Consider the following 23334-nt stretch of genomic DNA (forward strand, 5'->3'; position numbering starts at 1 on the left):
CTCTCCTCTATCCACTCACCCCAACCGGTCGAGGCAGAAGGCCGCCCACCAAGAGCCGGGGTCTGTCAGAGGTTTCTTCCGTTAAAGGGAGTTTTTCCTCCCCACTGTCGCCAAGTGCTTGCTCAAGGGGGATTTGTTGGGTTTTCCCTATGTAATAATATTGATAACAGTAAGGTCTAGACCTTACTTTGTAAAGTGTCCTTTGTTGTGATTTGGCGCTATACAAATAAAATTTGATTTGATTTAGTTTAGTCCCATCCTAGTGTAGGGACCGGACTCCTCCAATGGGTCACAAGGTACTGTACTGTAAATCTGAAACATCATTAGATGATTAATGGGAGATTAAAGTGGGTAAAAACAAAGTATTCTCATTTTACTTTTCTTTAGCCTTTGATGTTTTTGGTGAAGGTTATTGAAATGAAACAAATTTTAGTGACTACCAACTCAACAGGGACTCCAGACACACACTGGTTTTATATACAGTTTTATCTTTTTTTAAGGTATTTGTTCTTTGACAGAAGAGTGTCAACAAGAATCAAAGGAAAGGTGTACAAGACAGTAGTGAGACCAGCTATGCTGTATGGGTTAGAGACTGTAGCAGTGAGGAAAAGACAAGAGGCAGAGATGGAGGTAGCAGAGATGAGGATGTTGAGGTTCTCTTTAAGAGTGACCAGGATGGACAGGATTAGGAATGAGCACATCAGAGGGACAGCTCAGGTCGGCTGTTTTGGGGACAAGGTCAGAGAGGCCAGATTGAGATGGTTTGGACATGTGCAGAGGAGGGATAGTGGTTATATTGGTAGAAGGATGTTGGAGATGGAGCTGCCAGGCAAGAGGTCAAGAGGAAGACCAAAGAGGAGATATATGGATGTGCTAAAAGAGGACATGAAGTTAATTGGTGTGAGAGTAGAGGATGCTGAGGATAGAGTTAGGTGGAAACAGATGATTCGCTGTGGCGACCCCTAACGGGAACAGCTGAAAGTAGAAGAAGAAGATGAAGAAGGTATTTGTTCTTTGAATATTTCAAGTTTATACTGTTTTAAAAGAATTAGTTACAACAGTAACTGTGTACAGTAAGTGGTAGTGCATCAGTAATACTGATCCAACAACATTTACAGATATTATAACACTCTGGAAGGAGACTGCCATTTTAAAACTTTTGATATTGAAAATTAGGCTCTGCTTTATTAATTAGTGTTTTTTATAATCAAAATGGAACTTTGCTGGACTTTTTCTTATATGTGGGTTATTCAATATACAGTATACATACAGTACAAAAAACTACAGTATCTTGATTCTTACTGACCAGATGTCAGGTGATCACTGGCGACACTCTTGTGGTCAGTACAGCAGTGATAATATGTAAGACCCAATACAAAAATAGGAGTGGATTAAAATACTGATTGAGCATTTTCCTAATTTAACCTATTTTTAAATAATCAGTAATATACTGTAATGTTATCTTGGTTGGTTATGCTGAATATGTCTATCAGTTTGGTATGGTTTAGCTTTTACTTTCAGCACAGACAACAACATGTCCATGTGACTATTTCAAACTAGTGATAAAATTGCTCTTTTAAAAAGTGATGTGATGAGCATCTCAGTTGATACTCACTCATCACATGAAAAATACAATACAAATGACTGTCATTCTCTTTTTTTTAAATAAAATTTCTAAGGGGATATGGATGTGATCCCAAATGATAATAAGCATTAATTACAATTTTGTTTTGTTTACTGGACTGTCCTTGCCAACACATGGCTCTTGTAGATATCCAATCAAGAGTTTCTGGTCTAAATGATCATTTGTATTGCTTAAAACAGTAGCCTGTATCTGAACCAGCCTCAGACTGAAAAAATCATCAACTACTGTATGCCAGCAGTATAGACAGACTGGATGATTTAATTTTGCAATTCCATGAAACATATTCGTGGTACCTGTGAGATCTGAAATGTTGATGCAATTAAAATGTACAGCTGTTAAATAGTATTTGACAAAACAGCACAATAATCACTGTAATTTCATAGAGTTAAAGACTATTACTGAATTAAAAATGCATTAGGTTAGGTTCAGTCTTTACAGTAATGATATAGCAATAACTTAGTAATAACATGTAAAAGCCTTGTCTTTGGAATGGAAGATTTGAACAGTTTGAAGTTATTGGACTATAGTTACCTAGGAACAATATGGCTACATAGTTTAAATTAAAGCATTAAATATAATTTGAATCTGACTAAATAATTTTGCCTAAACAAATAATTTATAATAAAGTATTTTAGTCCTATATATCAAAAATGTAGATAGATAAGAATGACCACATAAATCTGACAAAAAAAGTCAACATCTTTTTTGGTAATTCAGTCAACCAAGACTATATGTGTAAGGACACTAGAGGACTGTTATCTTTTGTGACAGCAGCAGCCATCTTCAGAGTTTAAGTGAGCAGTGCACTGAGTGTTGAATGTCAGTGTGAGAAAGCACAGTGCTGCTCTGGGTCTAATTCCATACGGCTGAGGGCTAATGAGCTCACAGGACAGCCTGGCTTTTCTCATTAAAGGTGAGACCTTGTTGCACTTACATATGTTAATAGCTGAGGGGAACGGCAGAGTGCAGACCTGGAGGACTAAATTACACCTGTGCGTGTATGTGTGTGTGTGTGTGTGTGTGTGTGTGTGTTATAAAGTGACACAGCTGGAGTTAGGGGAGGTTGCTTCAAAGTAATATGAATTGATATACAAATTGCGAAACTGATGTTTTTATCCGTTTTGGTAAAAACCATGAGGTGTGTGAATGGCTTTAGGGTTGAACAGCTGGAAATACATCAGTATGTTTCTAGAGAAAAACAGTGACCCTTATGTTTCAACTAAGGCCTGAACGACTTAACTAGGGCTGAACGATTTGAGCAAATAATCTAATTGCAATTTTTTTCCCCCAACATTGCGATTGCGATTTAATATGTGATTTTATTAGCTGTTCATTTTCTGTATTAAACTTCAAGCCAAAGACAAGCACTAAGTCATTATATAGTATGACCAATATAATATTAGATTGAACATAAGACCAGGCATGTTATTTGATGAAATTAAATGATGCATGAATTTATATGAATGACATTACTAAATGATTTGTTGACTTGTTGAAAACATGCAATACATGCCAACATAAATTGTCAAAAAGACCTATTGTAAACATCAAACTAAAGTGCAGGAATATAAAAACAAATCTGGCTTTACCACACTCAGTATTCACAGAATTCTAAGTCGTACTGATGGGCATCATGTCTTTCGCGATGAATTCTGTTACCGCTTTAGTAATTTCCACGTGCCGTTTTGAAGTGCATTAATAAGGAGTTACACTTTCAAACATTTCTGTCAGTGATGCCTGCCTGGTGGTAATTGGCTTACTTGAACCGATCTACTGCATTTTAAATATGCAACTATCATGTGCTGAATCAAGTTCGTTGTGTTACCACATGAGGTAGCAACGCTAGCAAGGCAGGTTTAACACAATACCTAACGCTGCGCGACATCTTCCTTTTTAAACCCAAAATAGTCCCACACAGCGGAACTGCTGCTCCTCTTTGGCACTAAAGTTTCTGGTTCAGGGTCCGGTTGTGTCGAGCCCGAGGCCATTTTACAGCAGGTCAAGTAACAAGTTATGCTACAGCGTAGTGTGACAAGATGCTGCGTCATCTGCAGATTGCGCTCGCGTGTCACGTGACCAGACTATAATCGCACCTATTGCGATTAGAAAATCGTGTTTTACGTGATGGCGATTTAATTGCAAATGCAATTAATCGTTCCCTACTAGACTTAACCGTGCCGTATTCTGACACACACTGGTACTGGCTGAGGCCTCTTCAACAACACACTGCTGACCTGTTACCCTTGAGAGACCAACCATTGCCTCATGATCATATCCTACAAAGTTTTTTTTTCCCTAGCATGTGTGCATGTCTGTCTTTGTGTGTGTCCTTCTCCTCCTCATCGCCTGTTCCTTTTTTCATCCCTGTTATTTCCTTTCTATTTTTGCTTTCATCCCTCTACTCCTCCTCTTTATTTGACTTTTTCTTTCATTGCTTTCACCTTGCTCTCTTTTTCATCCTCCCTTCTTTCTTCCATTTTCCCATCCCACTTTTTATTCTTTCTTTTAGTCTTTTACCTTTTCTTCTTTTATTTCATTCCCATTTTCCTCCTCTGCTCCTTCCTTCCCTTTGAATAGTACTTGTTTCTGCTTTTCCTCCATTTATATCATTTTTATAAGAATTGGGGCTAAGAGGCTTTAGTTTTTAGTTCACATCTAGTATACAGTAAGTAAATTCTACAATAAATATGAACTCACTTACACAGCATCATATCTGTCACATCACCAGCAAATTATGCTTGTTACACTAGAGGTCATTTTAAATAAAGAGAAGGTGGGGAGGTTGGATCTCTGAGTGTTTGACTCTTTTCTCACCACCTTATCTCAGATTTTTATTCTGCAAACATTAAACAGGATAAATCCAAGAAAATGAGGTTTGTGTTTATTCATACGAATGGATCCATCTCCATGGGTGTGTGTCTACATTTATGATGTGTGTTCACATTTCCTTGACAAATACCCTCATAATAATATGGGCGTATGGATGGGATGTTATCTGCTGTGTATGTTGGGATGGTTAGGAGGGAGACACAACAGCACCCCAGGACACTGACCTGCCTCTAACCACAGAGGTCATGAGTCCTGACCTTTGGGGAACAGTCAGGAGCAAGCCCACAGAGTTGCAGGTAGGCTTAGATTACTGCACTCTGCCAATAAACACACACACACACACACACAAACATCCAATGGTATGACAAGTGCTATGTCAGAGAGCAGCACCATGTGCACAAGCACACACACTCGGATGGCTTGAGGGGGAAATGAAGCCGTTGCCTCTCAATGACCTCTAACAAAAGACCACTGAAAATAACAAAACAGGCTCTCCCAGTGACAGCTTAAGAAAAAGTTTCCCTTTGTTACTCAAGGCAACTTCTAAGCACTTTGCCATTCAAACACCAATTCCTCTAAGCTGTGCCAACTGGTTTTATGTCTGCTACACTTTGAGACGACTACCGAATGCTGGTGTCAAAAAACTGACATTCAGCTTTTGCATCCTAACCTACAGTCTGATTCAAAATATAATACAAACTATGATGCTTTCAAATGGCTGTGCAGATGATTTTACATCAGTAAATCTACCCAGTGGTTATTTTTGGGTTTTACATGGCCTTATAAAAGTTTGCTCATGTGCTTAGATAGGAAGTGTCTGAGGTTTGCCTTAGGTTCAACACACTACCGCAAAGTTTATTATTTCAATACTGGTCCAGCAGTAGATCCTTATAACATGTATGGGGCTAATAAAATTCATGTCCAATGGAGGACTTGTACAGCGATTAAATGCAAAAGACTGTCTTGGCATAACATGAAAAACTTTGAAGAGGAGATTACCAGATTTAAAACTCTTGCATCAGTCAGCCTTTATGTTACATGATGAAGTTCCTCTGCTGGCACTGTTCCCCATCAGATCTACATTAAGGTCTCTATCCATCCATACACTTTTGACATGAGTCTGTGAGCTACTTAATGATGCAGTTTCAACTTTTTAGGCACTGGAAGGTATCAGCTGTAACACAATACTCTCAACAGGCTGTTCTAGGCTCCAGTATGAGTGGCGTGCATGCCTTTATGCCCACCTGATGGTACAGATAGAGAGCATCATCATTTCTTACTTAAAGCCATTTCATATGACACCCTTTTATTACAATAAATGAGCTGGTCTTGGCCATTTTGCAATGGATGTTGAGTTGGTGTGGGATTTTCCAGTGGCTCAATTTAATATAATGATCTATTATAAGAAGCTGAAAGAAACATAACCTTTTAGCCTTAGTACTTTTCTAACACACAGTTAGGGATGTATATGAGCCAAAAACACAGACAATATCAGAATTTTCAAAAGTGGAGGATCAAAAATAAACAGTGGGGAAAGGACAGGGGGTGAAGGAGCTCGCAAAAATATCAATAAACACTCCTCTTCCGTCTCGGAAGCTTCCTGCTTTATTTGATTAGGCTGAAAACGGAGGGAGGGTTGGGGGTGAAAAACAGAGCAGTCACGCTCTTTTGCTTTTCTTCCTCCTTTCCCTTCCTCCGCAATTTTCAGCGTCTCCTTAATGGGAATGGGAAGTTTGCAAGTGGAGTGGAGCAAGGGGAGGGGCAGGGTGGGCTGGAGCTAGCCTCAGCCTAACCTCCCCCATCTGGACTAGGGAGGGTAGGGGGTGACTTGCTAGCCTCCAGGCTACTCCCAACCCTTCCCAGCTGTTGGCTGTTCAGGGGCAGAGGGATTTTTCCCTCTTTGTGTGTGTTTTTAGTGGGCTTGAGAAAGCATTTTTTTTCATAAACAATTGCCATATCCGCCACCAGCTGCTGACCTCACGACTCCTGTCCCTGAACAGAACCCGGGATGCAGGCGGAGGGGAATGGTTTTCATTTAGGAGACTCTGCTTTGCAGGGGAGTTGCTAAAGGGTGCTTGGCCCTGCTGTTGTTAGCACGCTAGCTATAATGCAGAAGCTAGATAGGTCACTGGCTGGGAGCAAGAGATGTTAGCTGATAGCAGCCACAGTGACAGCATGGCTGTTATCAGCACCTTCTGTGCTATAAGGATGGAGCTGGAGGCTGGAAGAACACGGGCACAAGTAGCTTCAATGCCTGACAGAACAAGCCAAAATTGTTGTTTTGCTGTAATGTAGTACTAATTAACTTTCTGACCACTCAGGAGCAATAGAACAACCTGAAAACAAAGTGGTGTAAGTGTAAGCTGGACCAGAGAATTTTTTTGCTGGACATAGCTGGCTGCTGGACGCAATACTGATGAAGAGTACACCAAAATAATTAAGAACAAGTAACCAAAAAAGCTTTATTAGCTGTAAAATTAAGTCCTAACTATCTCTGTTTGTCACTATTAACTGTCACGGTTCTGTCCTACTGCTTCCAGTTTCAGGTTCTTATTTTGTCACCACATCCTGTTCTTATTTACTCTCTTTACGGTAATCAGTGCTCATTACCTACACCTGTTTTCACCCCTATTTAGGCAGCGTCCTCCCACCAGGGCGCTGCCAGATTATTCTTGACTCCATGCAGACTTTCCAGCGTTTCTTCTTGTTTCCTGTGATTCCTGTTTATTGACCCTGGATTGCCTTGACCACTGATTACCGTCTTGCCCTCCTGGTTCTGATTGTGTTTCTGTGTACTGACCTTTAGACTTCCCTCTCTGACCTCCCGTTTTTGGATTACTTGGCTGTGCGTGTTTGCCGGCATTGAACTTGGATTATTATTGGATTTTGAGTGTGTTTTTTGGACTATTGCAGTGTCTGCCCTTACTGTGAGTAATAAAAGAAAAATAGTCACTCACCTTCGTCTGGCATTATAATTGAGTCCACCATTAACTGTGTTGGCAGCTTTACTGGCTAACCGTGACAATTAACACTTTTCACATTACTAATGTCACCCACTGTATAAAATATAAAATTTACAACTATATAATATAAAAACAAAATATGAAAAAATATTGATTTATATAGCTTTAAATAAATGCTCAGTCTTTTAAAGGAAGTCCTCCCAAGCAGCAGCAGGATATAAAGAAGCTTACAAAAACTACAGGTCTGAAGTGTAGCATACCAAAATGGGAAATAACAAAAGACAGTCCACAATCACCAACAAACAAAAGCAAAAAACACATTCATTTCCATCCACCACCTCCTGTCAACTTTGTTGTCCTCAGACAGCCACCCCATTGCATATGCTGATGAAAAATAGATTGGATGCTCATTAGTGAAGGTGGGTACAGGTGCCAGTGCAGTATGTATATCATCCAATAGCATGTTTGTGCTGATGCACTATTTATGAGGCGGCCAGGGCTCATGCAACATTCAGCAGGCCAGGGAGGCCATAGGTGAGGCCACCACAGCCTGCAGCCAAAAATGCCTGCACCTCCAAGTGTGTATGTGTTTAACTCAAACTGAGCTTTGTCACAGATGGCTGGTGGGTCCACACATTTAGATACACAACTGGGAGGACACGCACACAACTGCAAGTCAGTCATATGCACTGTTACACAAACGAACACTCGTCTCAGCACAGTGGGGATGCATCACACACAAAAGCTATTTTTCTACTTGCATCATAAAACACACAAGAATACCACACATGTACACACATGCATATGCACACGCTTCGGCTGGGCAGCTGCTTCTTGCTAAGGCATCCTCTTTGAACTTTCACCTCAAGTGTCCAGCACACACATGCACTCACACATATCCACACAACTGCTCACCCTTTGTACTGGTCTGCTTTGGAATTCGCATGGTAATACTTCATTATAGCAACATTGTAATTTGGGGGTGAATGAGCACTTCAAACGAATGGCAACCCACACACAAACACACACAGGCAGGGTTACTGTAAATGTGTGTAACCTAGAGCTTGGCTGGAACCAGAATCAGGTTTTTTCTGGATTCCCAGAACAGTCCAAAATATACCCGGACAGTAATCAGAGGCGCACTGTGAGGTTATAATTGTTGCAACTGATTACAAAGCAGAGAGTAATGGTTCAAATTGGGAGACTAGTGCAACGCCAACTTATACACAGTGAAATGTGAACTGAGGGACACAGGGTGTCTGGAAGGTTCAGGTTTTAAGGCATGCTGAATCAATTTATCACAGTGAAAGTGCAGTGCAAAATGTCATACGTGGTGGCTCCTCAGTCAGAGGAAATTAGGTGACCTTGTCAAAGCTGGGTGGACATTGTTGCAAAAATTAAGCTTTGTACTTTGTTTTTACAATTACAATGTTTTCTGTCAGTGTTGTAAAGATGCTTCATAGGTTAAATATAAAATATAAATGAGAAGCACAATAAAATGATGAAAATAATTGTAACTAACTGTTTAGCAATACTACTCAATATTGATGTAAAAATAGTAGGCTAGTATAAGGCTAACAGTTATCCTTACAACCAAATATTACATCTATATGTAAATATGTACATCTTTTGCATTTATCTTATTATTAAGACTGTACTCTATTGTATATTAGTGGGTTAAATGTGACCTAAAGATCAAAAAATGAGGTGAACGTATGTTCTAGTATTTCTATGCAGACGTAACTCAATTTATACACGTCTTGCAGACTTTCACTCACGAGACTTTTTTTCTACCAAAATAATTTAAGGAATTTCCTTGAATGGGCATGAACTCCGGGCCATTGCACGTTCATGTGACCTTGCTTGACATCCACCCCATATTGGCAAAATGTTATTTTGCCTGGTTTGTTATGTATGTTTTCAATAAAACGTATTTTAAAAAAAGAAAAAAAACAACATCCACCAGTGCCATTATAAAAGTGAAAATTTTCAACTGTGCCCAGTTTTGTAGATATATTTTACCTCCTCCTGCTGCACTGTGACCAGAGAATGTGGAGAAAAATACATGGCCTGAGGTTACTGTATGTCCGGGAATGTTCCTGTACAGGTACTTGCTGTTTTACCTGACCAGGACTAACCTATGATAAGCCGGCCTGTGAAGCCCCCACAGCAGTGACTGATCAGCTCGTCAACGTTGGATTCCCCTGGAGCACAGTACTTGTTTGTTTGATTGCTTGACGCCATAGCGTCGGCCGCATGTGATATGTTTCTGGTTAATGAGCGGTATTAAGGGCCCATGATGTTATTGTCGATGCTACCCTACCTGTTGGAATTAATTTCACTACTTTGTGTTGGGGAAGACACAGCAATCACTGGTTGGATTTACTGACTTTGGAGCTACTTGAAAGGGAGTGATGTTTCCAGTACTCGGCGGGACTTAATTGTAAGTTTAAAAACACATGTTGCATGTCTGTTAATGCCTTGTTTCTGTAACATTAGAGAGAATTGTTGTAAGTCAAGAGAAGTTACTGTGTCTGCATTATGCCAGTTAAAATATGGAGTTTCTCAATTACCTGCTTTGTTTAGAGTGTTACACATCTCTTTACCTATACCGTCGTTTACCTGGAGAATAAATTCATATTAATTAATGCCATCACGGTCCACTTGTGACAACACCGGCAGCAGTAGTCATGCATGTTCACAAACTATCCTCTCATTTTTAGGAAGAGACTCTCTGGTTTTAATATTCTGAAAAAAATATAAACTATTTGGAGTTATGATGGCTAATGGTAAATGGTCTTATACTTGTATAGCGCTTTTCTATGCTTTGCAGCACACTTCATGCGCTTTCACACTATTTGGCCATTCACCCATTCACACTCACAAACGCTCACACAGTCACATACCTGTGTTATCACTGGGAGCAACTGATGGGTGCAAAGCTAATCTAGAGGTACCACGATTAAACATTAAATGGCTGGAAACAAGCATGCAATGGGGACTTTAAGGTTTGCTAGGGTTTAGGGAACCAAAAGTACTTGGTTATGGTTAGGGAAAGACACTGTTTACACCAGACCATTCATCCACACTTTCTCCTTAAGAGGTTTTTACAGACTATAGCCATGTCGAATAACTCCTGCCTTTGCATCTAAGGGAGGATAGTAATTATTTACAGGACACGAAATCCACTTGTCATTTTTCTGGTGAAGTCTTCTTTTTCCGCAAAGCACACATAATGGTGATTGCTGCCCTTCAAAGAACTTGCCAGGGCTCTCTTGAATAGGAGGCTGACAGTCTGAGTGGGATTACCCTGGAAATAGAGGTTAAATAAATTAACATAAATAAAAGAACAGTGTATATTCTGCTTAGCCATATGAAAAAGTCCTTTTAGCATATGATCACATTTTATACATACTGTAGGTGGAGTAACCTGTCTATAGTATACTGTATAATATAAATGGAAAATTCCATTGTACACAAATCTGTATTTGTACACCTCACAACCAATAAGTTATTCAGTTTAAACAAAGATCCCCTTTAAACACTCCTTCATCTATAGTATAAATAATATTAAACGTACAAGCATACAAACACCATTCTTGCCTCACACTGTGTTGACACTGTAACACAAGTGCATTGCACCAGGGGCCTACATGATGTGAGATTGTCTTTTGTCCTCACACATAACACACAATTTGCTGTAAGACACAAATGAGCTGGAATTTTAAAAAGATGGTGTAGCGTGGGTGACTGCATTCATATGAGTCCAAGCACATAGTGTACTAAAAACTCTCATCTTAATGTGAAACACATACTGTTTAATACTGTATATGATGGGAGCTTTCACTGAATACACTACAAATACAAATACACTATATTTACATTGGAACTCAGGTTTTATACACAAAAATACAAAAATACAACTTTAAGGACTTTAAAGTGCTATTCAACACAGAATATATGTACTGGCTACTGAAAACCATCAAACTAGACTTCAAAGCACAATGCTGAAGGCTCTAACATACAATCATTTCATTTGAGACATATGTACAAAAACAGAGCCAGAAGAGATTATTGAAGGCTGCAAAAGATCATCCAGTTGGTTGGCTTTCTCACTTCGTTTTGAAAACACAGATTATGCTCTTTGCTTTGTGCTGAAGGTTTAGTCTCAGCTATGCTGAGTGATAGTGGGCTCCATGATATCACTTGAGCCACTTTTCCACCACCTGGTACCAGCTTGACTCTGCTCGACTCTACACCACTTATTTGTTTTTCCATCAGTCAAAAGTTGGGGATAATACCTGGTACTGTTTCTAGTGTCACCTCCGATGAGGTTCCAAACGAGCTGAGGTGGAACCAAATGGTGACATGTAAACACTGCAGACTACTGAATGGTCAGAGAAATACGTCACTACTAAGTGGCCATCTTGCCACTGATGAACCCAATTGTTTACATGTGAGAAACCAGTCGCTTGTTCTTAATTTGTTCATAATAGTAGCTGGCACTACTCCCTCATGAGTGTTATGAAGGGTCAAATTTATGGTGACAGTTCCAAATACAATATAACATACCCATTATATTACATGAACAACCACATTGTACATCTTATCACGTCGAGAAGGGTTACTGAATGTTACAATACGAGCACAGTTGACTACAGCTGTGCCTGCTAAATAGAGGTGGCTCATTATTACATGGCACATTAGCGGGTCATCACATCTCCGAAAATATCACAGCAAATTTGTAATTACTTGGATAGCATGGCCACATATTCCAAAACTATATGGTTCTTTTCTCACCTGAAAAACTATCACAACTTAATAAAAAGGTATAATAACAGTCTGAGGATGAAAACAACAGCTTTAAGCCTGCTCTGCCAGCACGTAGGATGATGACTTCACGGCAGTTAAGTAAAGTAGAGTTGAGTTGAGCCGGTACCAGGTGGTGGAAAAGGGGCTTTACTGTACATATGTCCTGAGAGAAACTTGTGTATGAAAAAATGAAATGCACAACTTTAACTTCCAATTATAATTCATCAGCTTCACTTTTATTTAGGGTGTACAACATCTTGAACTTTTCTTTTCAAAAGAACAAGTAAAAAGTAGTTTTACTTATATATTTTGTTCAGTTTGAATGGAACATATGCTGAGGTTAATGACAGTTATTAGGGGAATGTGTAAAATAATTAGTGTGTATGTCAGAATCCAAGAAAGGAAACAAGGAAAAACTGATTTTCCAAAGCACTTAAACTTATACAGTACCATCCATCTACATTGTTATTCCAGTCAAATATAATCAAAAACATATTTGTAATGATATACTAACTGCCTTCTTAAGGAATGCTTTGACATGGTTTGAAAAATTTATTTTGCACTTCTTCATAAGAAGAAAATCTGTTTTTTTAATGCAGATAGCAGTGGTGAAGTTACAGATCATAAAACCAACAAAGAAAGATATTAAAAAGCTTGGTATAGCTGAGAGGAACTGCAGAATTGGTTACAAATTATACCCTTCACATTACACAGTCATTTGACATAATGAAGGTTTAATATTGTTGTTCACTGACAAATTTATCAGAAAGGCACCAGGCCCAGGTGATGTGACTCCCTCCTGACTGAAAGCTTGTGCTGATCATCTTCACACTCATCTCCAACAAATCACTGGAGCTGTCTGAAGTACCCTCCTGCTTCAAACGCTCCTCCATCATCCTGGTCCCCCAATAATCTCTCCATCAGAGTACTGAATTACTAGAGACCTGTCGCCCTGACATCTGTAGTTAAGAAATCCTTTGAGAGACTGGTGTTGGCCCACCTGAAGGACATCATAGACCACCTACTGGACCTGCTGCAGTTCACCTACCGGGCAAACAGGTCAGTGGTTGTTGCAGTCAATATGGCACTGCATTACATCCTGCAACACCTCGACTCCCAGGGAGCTATGCACTGGTCCTCTTTGTGGACTTCAGCTTGACGTTCAACACCATCATCCCAGACATCCTCAGCTCTAAACTGACAGGGCCTGTCCACACCTGTCAGTGAATAACCAGCTTTCTGACAGACAGGAAGCAGCCGGTGAGGCTGGGGAAAACCACATTCAGCACCCGGACAATCAGCACAGGTGCCCCCCAGGGATGTGCGCTCTCCCTGCTGCTGTTTTCCCTCTACACCCATGACCGCACTTTGGAGGATGCCTCTGTTAAGCTTCTGAAGTTCGCAGATGATGTAACAGTCATCAACCTCATCCGATACAGCGATGTGTACAGACAAGAGGTTGAACAACTGGCCCTCTGGTGTGGTCACAATAACCTGAACAAGCTGAACATGCTCAAAACAGTGGAGATGACAGTGGACCTCCATACTCAGCAGCACTGTATCAGCGGTAGAGTCCTACAGGTTCCTGGGCTTCAATATCTCCTAGGACCTGAATTGGATGTGCAACATCAATACCATCATCAAGAAGGCACAGCAGCCAACTCAGGAAGTTCAACCTGCCCCAGGAGCTGCTGATACAGTTTTACAGAGGAATCACTGAGTCTGTTCTCTGCACCTCCATCACTGCCTGGTTTGGCTCAGCAACCAAAGAGGAACAGACTTCAGTGGACATTCAGGACTGCAGAAAAAAAAAATCGGTGCCAGCCTGCCCTCCATGGACCTGTACACCTCAAAGTCAAAAGGAAGGTGGAGAAGATTTCTGCAGGCCCCTCACACCCGGGATACAAACTGTTCGAGCTCCTCCTTGATGTATTTCTACTCTTTGATTCTACTTGACAGTGGCCTTGCTTTAATAAATGAATCATGTTTGCTAGTAATTAAAATATTCCACTGACTGCAAGATTTTTTTACCAGTGTGTCATAAGCATATGGTCACTTCTATCACTCAACAAAGTGTTCAGTATGTTAGATTTCAGAATGAAGCATGAGGGAAGACAATCAAGTAAGACAGCATGAATGATTAAGATATTTCCACTCATATCTCTCAATAGGGAAGCGCTCCAGCAGGACAATTTCCCTATAACTTGTATATGTACTTCTGCATTTAAGTGGTACTGATGCATAATAATTTGAACCATTTGAAGAGAACAACAAGGAAACCCTGGAGGAGCCTCATACACACACCACACTGTCTGGTCCTCTGTATACACAAGTGCACTTGTGCACTTCCTCCCTCATAGTGTGACCCTTCTTTCCATCTCATCCTGAGCTGAATATATAATACATGCTTTATTCTCTGTCTAAAGGCCAAATGCTTCTGAGTGTGTGTTGGGTATGTGTTTGTGTGAGCTGCTCAATGCAAAAGCTGTACAATGATACAAGAGACAGCTGAGCCCAGTACACTTTGTCTCATTTTCTGTAGCCAGGCTGGGAGGACTGCTTCATGTGAGGCAGAAATTTTGGCTCTTAAAACAAATTTATAATAAATTTTACAACACACAATATTTTTTTGTTTAAATGTGTGCAAATTTCTCTTTTATTTCATGATTGCAATTTAAAAACTTGATGTTTTTCTTTTGCTCATCATTGTAATTTTTTTGTTGGCTTTACACTTGTGGCTGTTAATTTTAAGCACATAAAAGACATTTAATTACTTGGCTCGTATATTAACGCTACATGACATTTTTCCTACCCACCAGTGGCCCATCAGTCACCTTCCTCAGGACTTACATATATTATAATATACAGACTCAGTGACCACTATATTCGTGTCAACAGAAAGCTACTTCAAAGAGCGCATCCGGTTTGCTGCAAATCAACATATGAGGCCCACAGATTAGTTCAATAGGTTTAGTTATTGTTTGACTAAACAGTCAAATTGCAAGGTGCCTGATCTAAATGACTTTGAAAGCAGTTTGATTGTTGTTGCCAGTGTAGTGTGGTGTGTCGGCTGGGACCTCATAACATCTAAACACCAGGATTTTTGAACACTACTATTTCCATGATTTAAGATAATGTTGAGTCACGCGATTAACAGATTGCACTTGGATCACAAAATATTGTTCAAGTCCATTTAACTGTCAATCCTTAGAGATGTAAAGTTAGTAATAGCCTTACTTAAACAACATATTTTGGAAAAGGCTATTTTTAAACAGATGCAATAACTAAGATAACAAAATTTGAATAGAACAGGATGGGAGACTGGACCTGTTAGACACAAGAGACCGCATTCTGTAGCACAGAAAGACTGCTACAAAACCAGGGGTAACACTGGTTTGCATGTCAGAGATGGAGAGTATTAAAAGCAACCAAAGGTCTAAAATCTGATGCAGATGTGGCTTTCTTCCTGCTAGATGCTAAGCTAATGTGTATATGTCGACATCATTACAAAGCTAACTATCATTTTAATTTTATATCTTTGTGTTGAACTATTCTGGTTGTAATTTGGAGTCATTCCAACTGACTGCAGTGTTAGTGTTTTGTTGTTCAAATAACGGAAACCAGTGTGTTTCCTGGATTAGCAAATGCAATAATACTGCTAATTTTGGTTTTGGTACAGTTTATGCCAGGCATAACATTGCAGTACATGCAAAATTTTTGTGAGAAGTTGTTAAAATTTACACTATTAACTAGAACAGTGGGGAGCTTTTTCAAAACGTATCAAATCGTAACATGAAATTTCTCATTTTACCTACAACCCATGGCTACCTTCTAGCATAATATGTGTGTCAAGAATGCAACACTGAACATGATGCAATAGTGGCCAGAACATTAGTACTGTATCAATATTACTGGGAAAAACATGCTTCTGTATTATTTGCCTGTGTTGCAACTGTTTCTGTCTGTCATGACCACATATGATGTAATTCCAGAGACAGGGCAGGAGGGCCAAAGAAGAGCAGAGGGAGAAGAGGAGGGGATACTGCTGGAGTTTGATTCTCATTCACCCTTAACAGTTGAAAGTTAGAGCCGCTTTAACAGTGAATTTCTAGTAGAGATCTGTAAACCAAAAGGAAGTAGAAAAAAATGATAGTGTCATGACTTCTCTTCTTCCTCTTCTGTCAAACAACAAAATACTGTAGTTCATTTTTCCCATTACTTTGTACATTACGAAGGATCAGGGATAATACTCAGGCATAACACACTTGGTCTCAGCAGTTTTGTTTCCTCTTTTATGTCATCTAAGAGTCTCTGCGGTAAATTATTTTGTGTTTCAATAACATTTACACAAACACTACTAGTGCTTTTTTGAAATATCTTTCTGATGATAGCCAGCACATAACACAACTGACAGCAATTAGTTTCAAATCACTGGATTCATCACAAATTAAAATGTGGCAGTTATCACAGGTCATATGAAGTCACATGCCCAGGCCTGAAAGTTGGCATGCTGTGGATCACTGGGAAACTTCTTTGGTCAGGACAGTGACAGCTTTAGGTATGTTGACATCATTTCTTTTGCCTTTCTATGGCACTCAGTATATGTTGTGGCTTGTAAATAGCACGGATGTATATAGCTGTAAGGCTTGGCATTAAATAATTCTCTTATATAACCATAAATTATTTCTCCAGTATGTCCTGTGCTGTGATGCATGCACTGGTATTATGTGATGACCTATACTGATGTACACAATGAGCACTGACAGACAACTACTGGACAACTACAAACTGTACACACCTGCCACTGTGCTCTCTAAAGCATTCAAAGCTTGGCAACAGCCATGTCTGGGTCAGTTTAGTTAACTATAGACTAACAACAAGACAATAATGCTGCAGTGAGAAAGTGATCATCTAAAGTGGATGACTGGCTTTGGGGGTTAATAGCACTGAAACATTTAATGAGCCTGTCAATGTTGCCATGATATCAGACATGCCAGCCTCTCAAGGGAAGCATCCTAAGCACAGCAACTAAGAAGAAAATATTGATATAGCCTTAGAAAATAACTATAATACCTGAACTTATTAAAGTGTGTATGTTATAATCAAACGAACAGGCAGACAAACAGGAAGACAAACAGAAAGACAAACAAGAAGAAAGCGTGCCATCTTCCTTTCTTCCTCCTCCTCCTCCTCTTGCCTGTCCTCTTCTCTCTCTCACACCAATGACAAAATGCTGACTGGGTAGTGAGGGAGAGAGGGAAGGGTAGATGAATGGATGGAGGGGTTATGAAAATGATAGGCATGCCCGAGAGGAAAAATAAATAAATAACAAATCAACTGAAATGGTAATTTGCAGGGCGAAGAGCTTCTTTTTAGGAATAACCTGCAAGAGACAAATAGGAAATTTAAAAAAATGCTGGGTTTTACATCTCTGCTGTTATTCTATAGTATATGTGTTGTTTGTCATCCTCTAGCAGTGGGTAGCTGATTTGATACTGCAGCAAACTGGGGAGCCCTTTAATCTGCAGCCTATGTTACAGTGTGGGGGCACAACTTTAAGTGCTATGGGCATCTTCCAGACAGGAAGGGTCAAGCAAAAGAAGCTGTCAATGTGCATTATGGGATGTACAATATTAATAGCTAGACCTGATACTAGGGACTAAAAGTCAGCATATCTCAGCCTCTGCAGAGACTAAATAAATACAGTAAACTTTTGTCTCTAACAAGTCCCCCAAAACGATCAAAGTCAAACATTTAATCAGTGGTGTTCCCTTACAATAATGCAAAAGTCACTTTTCAGATTGTATTACTAAAAGAAACAAAGGGCTAAATGTTTCCCCTCCTGAAGCTGTTAGTTTGTGCCATTACTGAATGTCTTACAATTCTGTTGCCATTTCCTACAAAGCCTATTCTTGTGTGGGTGACAAAGCCTATAAATAACATTTAAGCCCTTACTGAACACTAAAGCTTCATAAAAGGGAAGTCCATTATAATTAACCCAGTCTCTCCAGAAAACCAAATCTATGGGTTACTAACAAGGACAGAATGTTTAAAAATATTGTTCCTTAGCCAACATACTTAGGCCAAAAACATTCTATTTGGACAAAATGATGAAACTGTCTATACTAAATTCTTCTTGGAAGGAACTTACATGCTCATGATTTGTGTTGTCATAAAAAGCTTTTCATCTTAAAGATCAAGCAGAGTGTACACAACTTTTCAATCACTTTGTCTTTAGTTGTTCTTTCTACAAAAAGTAATCAAACAGTGTTCATTCAGCCACTTTCTCACATGCTCATTAGCCTGTAAATATTCCAGCATCTTATTGTGCCATTGTGTCTGCCTCATGTTTCAGTAGTGGAGCATGTTTTCCTCACAGTGCAAGAAAAAATATAGAGAAATACAATAAGACAGTAACAGTCCACATGAAGAGTGCAAACACCAGTCTAGCATAGTGAGAGACCCAAAAATTCTGCTCTTCCTCTGTGTTATTATTTTCCATCTGGCTGCTTTGATGACCTCAGCACAAAACTGTCGTGTCATGTGAAAAGAATCAACGTGTAATCGTTAGCAGTAGGGCTAAGTGTTAATGCCAAAAACCACTGTCTTACACCACGAATTAGAGCCAGCAACATTCAACTTTCCATGTGTAAAAATGGTTTTAGAAAACTCACAGTCTTATTAAATTCATCTTTGAAAAGCAACAAGACAGTCTTCTCTCTGATCATGATCTCACTGTGAAACATACCAATCTGGGACTAGACAGATCCAGATCTGGCACCTCTCAAAATGTGACCAACCAGCGCACATTTTGACAGAGCCAGCACCTCATTTACACATGAAAGAAATGGAATAAGTTATATATAAAATGTCCAAAGGCTAATACTTTTGGTACAACTAGCCTTTTACAATGGCATATTAGACTAAAATTAGAATAATTAAAAACAATAAAAACAGGCAGGATAATTACATCACAACATAGTCTCCACAGGTCGCACTGGGTCAGGTGCGCATTCAGTGTAATGTTATGGTAGCCATGGAGCGAAAATGCAAAAAAGACAAGCAAGTTTGCTAAAGTATTTCAAGTCTAAGCAGGGCGAGGAGAGTCAGAAATTGGAAGCTAAACAGGCCAAGCAGGACCCAGTTTTAAAGCCTATAACTGTTAATGAAAAGGTTAGTAGGCTACAAGCCAGTCTAATGCTGAGGTCATGGATTTCAAAAGGACTAAAGTAAAGCACAGAATAGCATGAAAGAGGACCCCTGCCCCATGACTGTGTTATGGGCTCGTTTAAATAATTGAAGGTAAGAACATGTTTATTTAATGTGACTGCATTATATAGACTCTGGTCTGCTTTAAATTTGTTGCTGTAATACTCTGAATATAATGTTAATGTGCAGTGGAGTAATAAGGCCAAAAATATGATGTCAGGTGTCCTTTGAACGGACTAGTGGCCGTAGCCTTGCAGTCCTAAAGCATTTAGCATCACTCAAACTTGACATTTACATAGAACTCGCATTTGCCAGTGTGAGTCTTCTTGTGTGAATTATTGGTCACTACAAACATACAACAAATAATGTTTCGCCTCTAAGCTGCTCCTTTAATGTGGATGCTACGCAAATGTACCGGTCAGTGAGGACACTGTCAACAAGTGATAGTCTAGGACATCATAATTTACAAACTAAGCACTGCAGCAAGGTGACTAAAAAGATTACTAGTCACGAATGAGATCTGGCTGTAGCACGCTAAAGCACTGACTGGGAAAGCACAACCCCCTCATTTAGTCATATGGAACTGTAAAGAGGCTAACACACGCAGTGGCAATTGGGGCTGTCTGTGTCAGTATGTGTGCTTCATTAGTGTTCATCTTGGTGTTGTGAGTTTCTTGTGTGCAAGTGTAATGGGTACCGTGTGCTTGGTGAAGTCTTGTTTGCCCATCTTAAGTCAATTAAAAGGAAATAAGGCGGCTTTGACCGGCCCATGAACCAGCTCCCTAAGCTGAGAGCATGTCTGCACAAAAAAGAGAGAAAAACACAAGCTAACACAGGGAGACTGATAATGTTCTACAACTGGCAATCGACCCTGTACCCTGCCTTGTGAGAAACAATGGCAGTGAGGTTCTGTAATGTGTGTGTGTGTGTGTGTGTTTACTGTGGAATGTCTCGACAAGGCTTCAGAGGGAAACTGTTAAAGACAACATCAGGCACACATGCAGACCTTCTCGTTGTTTCTGCAGCTGCAGAAAAGAGCCAAAGAACACGTGACCTGGAGACATGTACACTGACACACTTGTACTTCTATCTCTGTGAGGACACTCATTGACATATTGCATTCCCTAGGGTTAGGGTTAGGAACGACCATCATTGTCTTAATGTGGACCAAGTCATCATGCCTTAATGTATCCAGAGCCAATAAATAACACTGTCAGAATAGTCTTAATAATACAATAAATTGCATTTTTATAGTCTTGTAGTGACTCACTTATTTACAGGTCAACACAAACAGAAAGTCACTTTCAGCTTTTCCTGTTTAGGGGTCGCCACAGCAAATCGTCACACTGACGACTCGCATGTTGACATTTGACACGTGTTTTACACCAGATGCCCTTCCTGACACAACCCTGATTCGAACCTGGGCTGCAGCGGCAAGAGCGCTGCGCCTTAACCACTAGCCTACCAGGGCTGGTTTTTACAGGTCAACCCAAATAAGCTGAAATAATCTGGACATTTTTAACAAAACCATTTAAAGTTATTTTTGCCTTTACCAGTCAGTGGGTCACAGAGAGGCTTAGAACTGCAACAGATGTCACTGGCCAGACTCGAACCAACAGTGTCGTGGACACTCTACGCATGCGTACGTGGCTGCGGTGCTGTAACAACTTTCTATCGGGGCACTCACATTTTGACATAAATGACAAAATGTCTGTCAGCTCAAAATGACATAAGTTGGCAAGTACATTAATTTGGTGCCGCATCATTACGTATTCCAAAAATGTCCATGTTGTAATGTTGTACAGTTATTTACTTACATCTAAATGATAACAGCTTATTTGGGAATGTGGCCAAAAATAATTTTTGAGTTAAACCAAGCACCACTCTGTAACGTCACTCCAAGATCGTGACTGTATAGTTGTTGTAGTTGAACAAGACCAATAGAGTGATGAGTTGTCTAAACTAAAACGATCTGGCTGTGTTGTGTTTAGTTAGTTTCAGGAGTTGTATCTCAGTTAAATATCCATTAATTTATCAGTACATTCTGATTCAGAACCTCAGATATTTTGAACTTTAGTTACACCTGCTGAATGTGTGGGATCTGACAGTAAATATGAAAGTATTAGATCAGTTAAAATGTCAAATCCTACAAATGCCATTTGAAAGCATTTCATAAGAAAACCAATTTTATCTTCTGGGATGATATTAAATTTTAAGCTAATAAGCTTGAAATTTTGGAACCAGGACCTGATCCAGTTTTTGAATCATGAAGCTCTATAAAAATGGTGCAATTTTTAATAGGTCAGGATATTTACTGAATATTTTCTGTAGGTAAATATACAGAAAATTAATTATACTTGATATTAAAAGAATCGGAATCATAAAAAAACTGAATGGGGACAACCCTAACAATAATTATGATGAAAACAAAAGTCTTGCTTTCTCAACTGCACTTTAGTGGTCATAGTATAAAGACACTGAGAGGGAATTTGCCCCTTATCTTGTGGATCATATGATTTACAGTCATGTCATAGTCAGCTTAGTGCTAGTAGTGATATGCTTTAAATCAGAGGCCTACCACAAAATTTTGCTCTAATAAATTTCATTGTAGGTATGCTGGAAATACCTCAGTGTGATATTGCACTTTGTATAACTGTTCAGTAATCAGGAAGAGGGATTATAAAAACTCAGGTAAGTGATATAATTTCAACTTAATTTTTTGTTGCAAATTTCTTTATTACCTTAAGGAGGTTATGTTATGCTCTGTCTGATATTGTTGTATCAAACAGTCATAATCCACGTGTGTTATTTAAAACAATTGGGTCTGTGTTAAATCTTGCACAGCCTGTCTGCCTGGAAGCCTCTGTTGAGGTGTGTGATAATTTCTTACAGTTTTTAATTGAGAAGGTTGCTGCTGCGAGGGCTCTGGGTACAGCCGCTGTCTCTGACCCCTCGGGCTTGGTCCCTTGTGTGGCCGTTTTTGATGCATTTGAACCTGTAACTTTAGCCTTTTTGGAGAAAATGATTAGTCAGATTAAACTATCTGGCTCTCTGCAAGATGTTATTCCCCCGCGTTTTTTTAAAAAGGTCTTTCCGTGTATAGGTAAGCTGGTCTTGGCTATTATTAACAGTAGTCTGTCGTCTGGTGTTGTCCCTGCATGTAGTGCAACCTCTACTTAAGACACCAGGTTTGGACCCTTTGGTCTTAACTAATTTTAGGCCAATCTCAAGCTCCCCTTTATTTCTAAAATATTAGAGAGGGTGGTTTATATTCAGTTGAAGTCCTTTTTAGACAAGCACAATGTCCTGGAGGTCTTCCAATCTTTTTTTAAAACTTTACATAGTACAGAGTCGGCCTTATTAAGGGTTTTTAATGATATATTCTTGGCAACCGATGCCGATGATTATGTGATCCTTGTCCTGTTAGATTTGACTGCGACTTTTGATACGGTTGATCACAGTATTTTAATATCCTGGCTTAAAGATGTCGTGGGCATTAGGGGCACTGCACTGGAATGGTTTAGGTCTTACTTGTCTGGCAAGTCCATGTGTGTAGGCATTGCTGATATTGAATCTTTGTCATCCCCTCTGTCTTGTGGGATTCCGCAGGGATCGATTCTGGGGCCTTTGCTGTTCTCACTATATCTATTACCTCTTGGTTCCATCCTGAGAAAGCATGGTGCCCTTTTTCATTGTTATACTGATGAAATTCAGATTTATATGCCACTAAAGAGGAGGGATAACTTTTCAATTAGGCCACTATTGTCGTGTCTTGATGACGTCAAGGACTGGATGACACTAAACTTGTTAAAACTTAATGAGACAAAGACTGAAGTAACGATGTTTGGCCCAAATAAGTCTGGTGACCCACCCTCA

At 39.6% G+C, this 23334-nt stretch overlaps 1 protein-coding gene across 8 annotated transcripts in view; it reads right to left on the reverse strand.

Moving 5' to 3' along the window:
* The window catches only part of bcas3 (BCAS3 microtubule associated cell migration factor), a 531108-nt gene that overhangs the window by 172427 nt on the left and 335347 nt on the right, over positions 1–23334 (reverse strand). Inside the window, exons 24-25 of one of the 8 annotated variants that reach the window (XR_002276298.1) lie at positions 20156–20257; positions 14899–17632 (exon numbers count right to left, since the gene is read on the reverse strand). The exons of 6 other annotated variants lie outside the window; for them this stretch is intronic. Coding sequence is in view for 1 of the 2 variants with exons in the window: in XM_020616817.1 (XP_020472473.1) it covers positions 17622–17632 (11 nt within the window). In the remaining variant the exon portion in view is untranslated. Of the gene's footprint in view, positions 1–14898; positions 17633–20155; positions 20258–23334 lie in introns of those variants that run through there. One more of the 8 variants, XM_020616817.1, reaches the window with a different exon arrangement.

The sequence above is a fragment of the Monopterus albus genome, unplaced genomic scaffold (genome assembly GCF_001952655.1).
Source record: "Monopterus albus unplaced genomic scaffold, M_albus_1.0 scaffold179.1, whole genome shotgun sequence".
NCBI lineage: Eukaryota > Metazoa > Chordata > Actinopteri > Synbranchiformes > Synbranchidae > Monopterus > Monopterus albus.